The sequence below is a fragment of the Tupaia chinensis genome, unplaced genomic scaffold, assembly GCF_000334495.1.
Source record: "Tupaia chinensis unplaced genomic scaffold, TupChi_1.0 Scaffold000088_1, whole genome shotgun sequence".
Taxonomy (NCBI): domain Eukaryota; kingdom Metazoa; phylum Chordata; class Mammalia; order Scandentia; family Tupaiidae; genus Tupaia; species Tupaia belangeri.
Window position 1 is genome coordinate 5,543,879 of NW_006159550.1, and position 11,701 is coordinate 5,555,579.

At 43.0% G+C, this 11,701-nt stretch overlaps 1 protein-coding gene across 1 annotated transcript in view; it reads right to left on the reverse strand.

Annotated features, from left to right (window-relative positions):
* Positions 1 to 709: 709 nt before the first annotated feature.
* Positions 710 to 11,701, reverse strand: part of NME8 (NME/NM23 family member 8) — a 73,900-nt gene continuing 62,908 nt past the window's right edge. Inside the window, exons 16-17 of the mRNA XM_006143007.2 lie at positions 3,149 to 3,387; positions 710 to 859 (exon numbers count right to left, since the gene is read on the reverse strand). Of these exons, the coding sequence (XP_006143069.1) occupies positions 852 to 859; positions 3,149 to 3,387 (247 nt within the window). The 3' untranslated portion in view covers positions 710 to 851. The remainder of the gene's footprint in view (positions 860 to 3,148; positions 3,388 to 11,701) is intronic.

Here is an 11,701-nt window from a genome sequence, read left to right on the forward strand (position 1 = left end):
AATTTTAACAATATTCATAGGCATGCTTCTCATAGTATTGAAACACTCATGTTGTGGGGTGAGTAATCTGTTACTGGTCAAAGCTTGTATTTTAATTTTATAAGTATCAGAGTTTGGAGGTTAATCATATGACACCCTCTTCACTTACTTGCAGTCATGTGTTTCCATGAACAGAAAGACAATGAGGATGTCACAACTAACACTCTGGGAGCCAGTTTAACCCTGGCTAGAAGCTTACGGGGGCATTGCAGTAGGAAACATCATCTGATTACAGAGAGAGAGAGAGGGAGAGAGGAGAGAGAGAGGGAGAGAGGAGAGAGAGAGAGGGAGAGAGGAGAGAGGAGAGAGAGAGGGAGACGAACAAAACAATGGCAACTCTGCCTTCTAGCCCCAGATGTATTTATATTACTTCTTCTTTCAGGGAACTAGGAACGCAGCATGCCCATGGTGAGCTGCAAATTATATAATGTTGAATGTCGTTTGTTCAGCGTTTCCTGCTGGAATGCTCAGAGCCACGTTTTGGGCCACCTTCTAAATCCATGGCAGGGCCTTGTGTGCATCCTACGTGTGGCTCCTCTCCTGACCTCATCGACCTGTCCTCTCTTCTCCCATGCCCCATGATCCCCCCCAGTTGCGTTGGTGTATCTTGGGTGCACTTACATAGGTCGCCTTAAATTCTTTCTGGTAAAAGCAAACACCACGATCTGTGAGTGAGCTTTTTTATTGTTGTTATGCATAGCCAGGGATTCTCCCACATCGAGATGAATTTTCCTCTGAAGGATGTCTTTCTTATCACTCTCAGGATGCCGTGTCACATGCTGTATGTTGGTCTGAACGTAGATACTACCTCCTCAAAGTTCTAGAAACAGAAAGAATGCAATGAAACAAACGGCTGTGTCCTGTGCTGATCTGAAAGCAGCTGCCGCTTTCCGCAGGGGAGTGCCCCGGCATGAGGCAGGAGCGCAGAACTCAGGAGTCGGGCCTTTTCTTCGCCTGTAGGCAGCCCATTGAGAAAGCAAACCACCGGAGGATTTTTAAAGCAGTGAGGTCAAGAGCAGACCCTCTGACTTACAAGTAATCACAGCTTTCTACCCAGCCCTTTAAAAGACAGAATTGCTGGTTAAGCCAAAGGGGAGGGTAAGAAGGGGAAGGATCTGAGAAAGCCACTGGAATGACTGGACAGCTATGTGCTGAACCCCATGGAGAGGCTGGAGGAGGGAGTGGACAGACAAGAGAGGCAGTGCTGGGGGCAGGGTTATGAAGGCAGAAACGTCCAAAGAAGAGTTTAAAAAATGTTTGTTGTTGTTCATTGTTTTGGGGAAAAATCTTCCATTTGCTATCTCTTTAAAAACTTTATTAAAGGCTTACTTTTATTTAAGGCTTTTGATTAAGGTTACGTGTCTTCTCTTTAAAATATGTCATCATTCTAGCTTAATTTTCTATCTTCTCGAGGAGAATTGCTATTTGTTTGGCTTGGTTTTTGCCATCAGGTGCATATGCTCACCAGAGACAGAGAGGGAAAATGAGAAATCCCCTGGAAGGAGGGATGGCTATGCTGCAATCCAATCCCTTCTCCTCCATTCTCCTCTCTGAATCCTGGACAAGCATGCACACGCAACCCATGTGATTTTCAAGCCATTGGGTCCTGAACTCAAACCATGGTCAGCCATGTGAGATCCAGTACCTTAACCATCATGCCACCTGCTGACCCGTCAGGATGCGTTTGGAGGAGCTACATTGCAAGGGATTTTTGTGCTTCTCTAAGGGACCATTACTCCTTGTTTTACTTTACTTGTTACTATTTTTTTTAATCATATATATACACACATATATATAATTTGCCATTGCAATAGTTTAAATATATAAATCAGTGGCATTAATTACATTCATATTGTTTGCCACCATCCCCACAATCTATTTCTCGCTTTGGTAACACTGACTTTGAAACGCGATTTTTCAAGATCTACTTCACTTCTTACCTTCCTCAGCTCTCAGCTGTGAAAGGCAGACCTGCTATGTCAGCGCTGGCTTATACACTAATTACAAACCTCTCTGTCAGTCACACAGCGCCCCCTGTCGCCACAGGGAGGGTTATGCAGAGGTCAGGAGAGATTCCACTATCGCTCCTATAAGGTCCTTGGAAAAGTCCTGATACAGTTTTGGATGGATTTGCATTTCCCTCAAGTAACAACCATTAGTCAGGGAGTTCTATATTGACCAAGAACTCACAGTTCAAGCAGACACATACTGTATGTTTTCCCTATGTAGATGTTCACGGGTTGTAAGACTATCCTTCCGACCATAATCCACCCAGGCTTATGGAATAACTGTCACCATACGGGAACTTACTTTTATTTCACACATCTACAATTTTGATAGCATTTGTAAACCCGGAGAAACCATGGCCTCAATGACAATATTCAGGGAGCAATTTTATCCCTGAGGAATCTCGTTGGGTAGGGCTTTCTCTATGTCACAGTGGGTTCTCCTGTGGTAGGGAGACTAAGTCTCAGTGTAGCCCGTCCAAGGAGGGACAACACTGCCCACAGAAGAGGCTGCACGGCCACATTCAAGTCAGCAGCAAGAGCCACGTGGCGGACTCTGGGGACTCTCCTCAATCCGAATACAGAAGGAAGTGGACTTGGGCTTCCACACCACCTTAGTAAGAAGGAGACAAATGCACCAAGTACACACTCATCTCTGCTCCGTAGCCACCTCTGCGAGGTGGAAACGATTTCCTGTTACTCCATGATTTCCGACATCCTCTTACATTGTATGACCACGCTAGTTGGTAGGTTCCAAGTTTCCAAATATTTAGATGACATAGGAATAGTCAAGGACAGGGACTGCACACAACTCTGTCACAGCCGATGACACAAACAACTTGGGTTCAAGGCTTGAGAAGTGAGGGGTGTCTCACCTGACCCTCACTCACCCTCTCCCACCCCACGGCCTCCATTCCTATCGCCTGAGCGTGGCTGCATGCTGCTGGAACCCCCTGTCATTGTCATCTGCTTTGGAAACACGAGTGTCGGTAGGAGTAGAGGTTGATTCAGGAATATGGGGTGAGGTCTAATCTTTCCAGGATAGGCTCGGTCACTGTGACAAAGGAAGAAAATAATAAAGAGGTACACATCACAGTTCATACTTCCGTTTTCCTCGGGGTTCTCAGAAATGAATTCCTCAAACATTTTGCCAATGCTCTCCACGGCCTCGAAGACACTAGATGATCCGTGAACAGCGTTTCTCAGCATACTGACCCCGTATTGGGCCCGGATGGAGTCTGGTGACAGCAGTCGCGCTTCCTCTGGGTCTGTTGGCCCCATCAGTCTTCTCCACTCGGGAATAGCATCCCACTTGGTCAGGATCATGACGACAGAAGGCCCCCTGCAGATGAGGACACTGTGAGAAGATTCGGTCTATTTACGACCGCAGAGTTCACATACACAGCGAAAACCCGAGTGTCACAGCTTGGTCCAGGGAGCTCCTCTTTATCCTTTGACTTTGTGCAATTTTTATTCTTTTTTTTTTTTTTTTCATTTCTCTGTCTTCTGCCAGAATTTTATGTCACATGAGAGCTATAGTCTAGTGCTAAGGAATATTCATGAATAGCATCTTTTTTTTATTATCTTTGCTACTTTGGGCCCAGTCAGTACCAATGTTGTCATGGGTTACTTTGCGGTTGCTTTTCGCTTCTAGCCCCTTCAGGATCTTCCACTACAAAGCACTGCCCTGCTTGGCCTACCACTTCCAGGGGCCGGCCTCCCGTGACTGTGAAAACACAAAGGCCTGGCTGATCCAGGACAGCTGGGCGGGGCAGTCCGACCCTGGTCACTGCAGTCTGCTGCCCTCCTTGTACTGCATCCTGCCTCCTTCCACTTCCCAGTCTGGCGTCTCTCTCCAGCCTTCCGCCTGGCGCCCTAATAAACAGCCTCAACAGGAGACTGCTTCCCAGGAGATGCAACCTACAGCCAACATGAATGATGGCTTCTCTGTGCTCAAATCACTAACCTTCTGCGTACTAGCACCTAATTACAACTCGTACATTTCATTGAATCGTTCGTTTGAACTCATTTTGCCTTTTTAGACTCCTTGACAAATGATCATGGGCTGAAAGGGGCCGAGGTGCACTAAAGAGGCTTCTTGGACAGATGTGTGTGTACGAACGCACGTGATGGTCACTGAAGGAGTCTCCCCCAAACTCCCGCCTTGAGACTTCTTTTCTGGTGACGGTATGCAAAGGGGCGAAAGCCCAGGGATGAAGATGTGGAGCATTTGGTAGATGATTAGGACTAGGAAAGGTCATCGGGGTGGAGCCTCCCTGAGTGGGTCCTGATGACTTTATAAGAAGGGGGACACAGAAACAGACCTAGACACACACACTTCCCTTCTGTCTTGCCATGCGATGCTCTGTGCCACCGTGGGACTCTGCAGAAAATTCCCTCCAGTAAGAACAAGAACCTTTCCAGATGTGGCCTCTGACCTTGAACCTTCAAGCTTGTGAACTGAATAATTTTTGTTCCTTCGAATAACTCCGTATGGGTCTTCAGTTATTAAGTAATAGAAAATGGACTAAAATCACACATACACAAGGAGGGGGAGTCTTCAAAACTTTCATGGTAAGTGTGCATTACAAAAAACTACCCACAAGCAAATTTTTTGTCCCAAATGAACTCATACTTCATTCCAGTTTTCCACAAACTTTTTGAAGTCTCCCTGTGTGTGTGTCTGTGTGTGCACACACACAAAAATACTTTTAACCTCCAAGTGCATTGAGAACTTTTTGAAGTCTCCCTGTGTGTGTGTCTGTGCGTGCGCACACACAAAAATACCTTTAACCTCCAAGTGCATTGAGAGGAATATACAAATAATCACGATGTTAATGTGAAAGGGAGTTCTGGGAAGCAGAAGGGAAAGCACGGGCTCTCTCTGCCCAAGGCCCCGAAGAACACCAGTTTGTGACTGTGGACAAGTGTCAGCCCTGGCCCCTGTTCCCTCATAACCAGTGTGGAAACTCTAGTGAAAACTACTTTCTAGAGTTGTTTTAAGAGTCAGATGAAGTCAAGTGTGTGTGTCTGTGCCATCCCTGGGATTAAAATCATACTCAATAAAGACTAACCTTTTACTTTGACGCGGTGCTTATAACGGGTATGTGCTGTGAGGAAGGATCCATAAGATGGAGAAAACGTTTCCAAGAAGCGTGTTTAGCATCATAATATTTATGGAACTACACACATATGTTGCATAGACATAAGGAATTTGGCAAGGCATCTACACATGTACAAGAAGAGATGAGAACCACTAACATTTATTGAGTGCTTGATATATGCAACATGCTTCGAGTACTTCCAAGGTATCACTTCTGAGCCTCACTGCACGCCTGTGAGCCAGGTACTATTATCTTCATTTTACAGAAAAGGGAACTCAGGCACAGATTACGTATGCACAAAGCAGAGATTTCAACCCAGACAGACTCCAGGTCTAATGTGGCAAAGACTTAAACAGAGAAAGAGGGCAGGATAGAAGAAAGGGAGAGAAGGACGGAGGGATGGAAGGAGATACAGAAGGAGAGAGAGTGAGTGAGGAAGATAGCATGCGAGGAGAGGAAAGAAGTAGAAAACAGAAGGACCCCCAGTGTTAATGGGTGTCTTTTCATGAATGAGATTAGAAAGAATGTTTTAATTAATTTCTGTATCTTTCAGTTTCCCCAATGAACATTTAACTTCTATAGTGTGAAAAAACGATATATCAGAAACTTACTCAGATAATACTTCCAATACATCTTTATAAAAGTCTTTCCCTTTTATTTTTGAGTAAATTTTGTCTGCTTCCTCTGGAATTAGGAGTACTTCCTTCAATAGTGACAGCTCAAATCCAGCCTTCTTAATAAGCTGCAGGATCTCCACTAGGAAAGACAGATATTTTGGAGATTATTCCACCTTCGCTCCATATTCAAGTAGATTGAAATACCAAAACATATATATATATAATAGTTTCACGTGCATATCATGGTTTAAAACGTCGAAACTAAGATCAACTGCTGGTGTGTTGGTTAAGGTGGCTGGATCCGTCATGGCTGAGTCCCAGACCTGGCGGCTTGAAAAACAAGCCAAGCATGTGTGCATGCATGCCCAAAATCCTAAAAGGAGGAGAAGCAAAGGAAGAGGGATTGTGGTGTGGCCATCCCTCATAAAGGGTGCTTTCTTTCTCTCTCTCTGTCTCTCTCTGGCAAACACACACATCCTACAGCTAATTTAAATAAATAGATAAACAAATAAATAAACTACTTTGAAATAAATCAACTGAAAATGCACCAGATTGCTATTTAGAAGAACTTTAACACACAGTGCAGATGCTCAGTCTCTGAGATCCACCTTTCCAGAAATCACCCAAAGCACCTAACAGACTACAGAAGGAAGAGCAAAAGGAATCTGCTCTATTGCAGGAAGGAAGGCATCTTCACCTCGGTGCAAGGAGTGCAAGGAATTTCTCACTAGGTACAGACCGAAGGGTAGAGTGGACCTGACCTCTGCTCCCTGAAGAAGCAGGGCAGCATGGAGGAATTTAAACAAAGTAAATTTGTCAAAGTCCCCCAACAGCTTCAATTTTGAGGGTTATGTCTGGAGTTGGTGGTGGTGAACCAACTGAGATTGGAAGCTTTCTGGTAAAACAGCCTCTTCCTGCTCCAGCTCAAAAGCACTTAGAAGCGCTCAACTTAGTTGGGAGCTATGGACAAGTGTGACCCTGACTAGCAGAAAGTCTGGAGAAGGCTGGACTTCTATAAAAGGTCGTGGTTGGGATTGCCCTAAGCCAGGCACCGTGGAAAAAGAACATAAGCTCTTTCTCAGATATGAACGGTCTGATCAGGGGTCCAGGTCATGATTATTTTAGTCATATACAATGTTTCTGGAACCACAGGAAGTAACTTCTTCTGGGGAAATCAGGAATGACTTCTCAGAGACACTGACCTTTGCGTTCAATATAGAAAATCTAAGGTGTGGTCACTGAGCAGACAACAGAGGAAGGACAGCATGGGAGAGTGAGCAAAGCAAGCCAGGTTCACGTAAAACGAAAGTGAAGGGAGAAGACCCGGCGAGATGAAGTTGGCCAAGCAGGCAAGAGGGGTGGCCAAGAGTTCTGCCTTGGGAAGGGGTTTGGCCTTGCCCCCAAAGGTGAGAAGGATGTTTAAAGCATTTTCAATGGGTTTGAAGTAAAACGAAAGTGAAGGGAGAAGACCCGGCGAGATGAAGTTGGCCAAGCAGGCAAGAGGGGCGGCCAAGAGTTCTGCCTTGGGAAGGGGTCTGGCCTTGCCCCAAAGGTGAGAAGGATGTTTAAAGCATTTGAAATGGAACACACTCGGGTTTGAACTCTAGGAAGGCAATTTCCTTTGCAGTGTGAAGGATGAATTGGGATGGGGCATACACTTGTGAAGAGGAAGTACCACGGCAAGGTGTTGGGAGCTGATGAGATCTTCGGAAGGCACTGTCTCTCTGGAAAAGGAGACACCCTGGAGAAGGAAAGTGGCTGGCACTATTTGAGGATGAACAGGGGAAGCAAATGGCTGAGATTGATGTCTTAGATCCAGAGTGCACTGCAGAAACAAGATGGCGCCACCCCTTCCAAGGCCTTCCTTACCACAGAAACAGCTTCATCATCCAGAACCAAGAGAATGTGCTGAACAGAGAAACTGAGCAAGACAACCAAAATCCTCGCAGGCCTCCACTGAACCATCTGAAGGAGCAGGTACAAGCAAACTCTACATCTTTTATAATAACTGAATAAGAACAATGATCCTAAATCTTCTTGGCATTACTACAAAAGATAAAACTATTTTCCTGAATAAAGTAATTTTCCTTTTTCAATGAAAGTAAAAAGAAAGACTAACAAATGCAAAAAAACAAACAAGCAAACAAACAAAAAACCAACCACAATAATATAATACTCTAATATAAGCGGCACTTGGGATTTAAAAAATATCGTGAATAAAAACCTCGAACTCAAAAATAGAAGCAGTCAAGCAGTAAGTGCATGTGAAGTAAAAGTTGACTATATTCAAAAGAGAATTGAAGATAGAGATAAAATCACCCCAAATGCAGGCTAAATTTAAAGATGCCTAATGGAAGACACAACTTAAAATACAGCAAACGACAGGGGACAGAACGGTGCAGCAGCGAAACTTCGTATTCTTCTGAAAATTAAAATTCATAGGGCCACAGATGATGTAGCAGCCACAGTGCTGGACTCCCACATGGCCAACTGTGGTTCAAGTCCCGGGCCTTTGGCTTGAAAACCAGGTACATGTGCTTGTGTGCCCAAGATCCCAGGAGAAGAATGGAGAAGGGATGGAGGCCTGGCCATTTACCCTGGGGGTAGGGGGTGATTTCTCCCTCCCCCTCTCACTGTCTCTGTTTCTGTGTGTCCGTCTCTCTCTTTATGGATCAAATAACATAGTAGCCACTATTATATATTAGAAACTGTGGAAGAAATAGCGACATATATTGTATGCTATAAAGATTTGCAATCATTAAATGCAAATAAGAAATCATAAAAATGTTCATTGAAAAATAAAGCAGGTGACTAAGACATAAACAATAGTCTAAGGCAGATTAAGTTGATGTGTGCACACACGCACACACATGTGCACACACACACACATGCACACAAAATTGAAGACAAAGAAAACATGAAGCAAACAAACAAGATAGGTCTTATCTGATATTCAAACTTTACATTATGAAAAGAGAGAACTTCTTGTCCTCAGCCTTCACATACACCTATTGTAAACTATATATTTCAATGAAAGCAAATAGCTCCAATAAAGATATAAGGCAAACTATATTCTTTAATCACAATGTATTAAGATAATAATAATAAAAAACCAAAATTTCTCTTACACCAAAATTTTTTTTAAGTCTTTAAAAATTAATTTATGTATGAAATAACTCTACGATTCAAGGGAAAATACAAACCCAAACTGTCAAATTTATTTTAAAAAACAATGAAAGCACTGTTCATTAGAATTCATGTGCTGTAACTGAAACAGCAGGAAAAATGTACAATCTGGGACCAGCTGGTGGCACAGGTAGCACAGCATCGACGCTAGACCCGTGGGAAGGTCCTTGCGTGTGTCCCCGCACTTCCCTGTGCAGCTGGGCACGCTTGTGTGTGCCGCTGATGGCTGAGGCCGGGGGCGTCATGGCACAAAGACTGTTGGTGCTGCCTGTCTCTCACTTCCCTCTATCTCCTTCTTGCTCTCTCTCTCTCAGAAAGAAGAAATAAATAAAGCTTAAGCAATTATGTCAGTGTAAATTGAAAAATAAAAATAAAGGACTTAAATCTCTAGCTCAAAAAGCTAAAAGAACTCCTCCTCCAAGGTAAAATTACAAAATAAAAGGAAGGGAATAATGAAAATAAACCAGAACTAACCAATTAGAAAAAAGAAGAGCAATGGAACTCCTACACCAATCAGATTCTTGTTTGGAAGACAATAAGAAATGGCAAGGCAGAAATAACTACTGAAACGGGGACCACAGAAATGATGAATGATTACTTTGCCAATTATGTATATGGAATGAAGAATATTTCAAGAAAATACAATTTAGTAAAATTTTAACTTTAGGGAAAATAAAAGTTTAAATAGATCAATTTTTATAGGCGGAAACAAAGTGGTCAATTATTGCAAACAAAAAGCAACAAGCACAAATGGTCTCATGGAAAACGTCTACCGAGCCTTCTCATGTCAGCCCCAGTGCCATTTAAACTCTGCGATCACTGAAAAAGATGCCTAAAATTTTTTTATGACGTGTTGTGTTGGCATTAAACCGATAAAACTTTCACAGAAAATGAAAAGTACAGACTAATCTCACTTTTAAATCTTAATGCAAAAAAAAAAATCAAATAAGCAAATCAGATCTAAAAGCATGTTTAAATGTTTATTATGGGGACCAGCAGATGGCATAATGGTTACATCGCTAGACTCCCACATGGCCGACCGTGGTTCGAGTCCCAGACTCGGTGGATTAAAACTAATGCCAGGCACATGTGTGTGCATGCCCAAGATCCCAAAAGGAGAATGGGTTAGAAGGGATTGAGGTGTGGCCCTACCCCTAGGGGGTGATTTCTCTCTTCCTGTCTCTCTCTCCAGTGAGCACACATGCCCTATAGCGAAAACTTCACACACACAAAAAGTTTATTATGACTAAATAATACAAGTATGTTTATATGAGTATAAGAAAATTTCTCAATAACAAAAACTTTATTAACATAATTTCTATTTTAATATATTTATGAAAAACACAAATTCTTCAATCCTAAAAGAACTTCGGCAAAATTCAATGCCATTTTTTATCACAAGAGAGACAGAAGGATAAGGTAGGGAGTGCGAGTGATTTAGAGAGCAAATAAGACAAAATTAATTGTTACTCTAAATGGAAGGATATGGATATTTGCATTACAATAACTGTAATAAAATAATCTCTTAACCTTTCTATTTTTGAATTTTATGGATTTTTTTTCTGTCTTTCTGCTTGTGAATTTTTTTAAAATTTCACAAAATTTGGAGGGAAAAATGTATGCATTGGCTTTTATATTGAAATATTTACCTCTTTGTTCACGTGTTACATGAGGTTTAATTAACGCTAAGGTGTTTTGAGGAGGAAAGAAATACTGTATTTCCTTTTCAGCTGTTTCTGGTGAATCACTTCCATACAGCTGGTTGACAGGCAAACTCTCCACTGCAAACTGTGCACATAAACTTTGAAAAGAAGTCAAGTTCAAAAGTTATTATTGTATAACATAACACAGCACTGTTTACAGAAATTGTCCAAAAGTTATCAAGAAACAGCAGCTCATTCCAAATCTAGGCCCTGTGTAAAACGGAGAGATGGCAGAGTGGTGTGGAGCATGCTACTTCCTTCCAGGAGGTCATAGTTATCAGGAGGAAGGAATGTAAACACTTAAATCACCCAACAATAGACACTGGTGGATCAGTGGGAAGGCACAGACGCCGTGTGCAGAGGAGTCCCGGCGGCAGAGTGCTCCCTCCACTACTTGCTAGCTGCTCATTCTGCGTTTTGGTCCTCTCAGCGATAAGTGTGATGACTCGTTAAACCTGAGGTAGAGTGGTATTGAGGATGCCATCAGTTGACGTATTGAAATGCATGGTGCGTATGGAGCTGTCAATATGTACTCCTTCCCTGTTCCACCAGTGCCAGCAACGTTAGATGGCCATCGATTCTCCACCAGTGATTTCGACTTGTAAACACTGAATCCAGGGTCAACTGGAATGGGCCCTTCCAGGTGAGTAATCTCAGTAATGAGAGAGGGAACGCAGGACAGCTTTGTGGAAAGAGGCAGTAGCAGGCTAGCCCCATGGCCTCGTGGTTAAGAGAGCCGGATCCCCATGGCCAGCCATAGTTTGCATTCTGGCCCAGGTGGCTTAAAAACATACTGGCACATGTGCACGCATACCCAAATCCTGACAGGCTGGAGAAATGGACAGGGGACTGTGGTGTAATCACACCACATTGGGAGGTGCTTCCTCCCTTTCCTTCCCTCTCTCTTTCTCTCTCTCTCTCTCTGGGGAAAAATGTGTACTGTATCATATATATATATATATGAAATTTTATTTTATTATTATTATTATTTTAGAAAAAGAAGGCTGGTAGGAGTGATGCACATGGCACTGGGAGAGCCTCTTCCG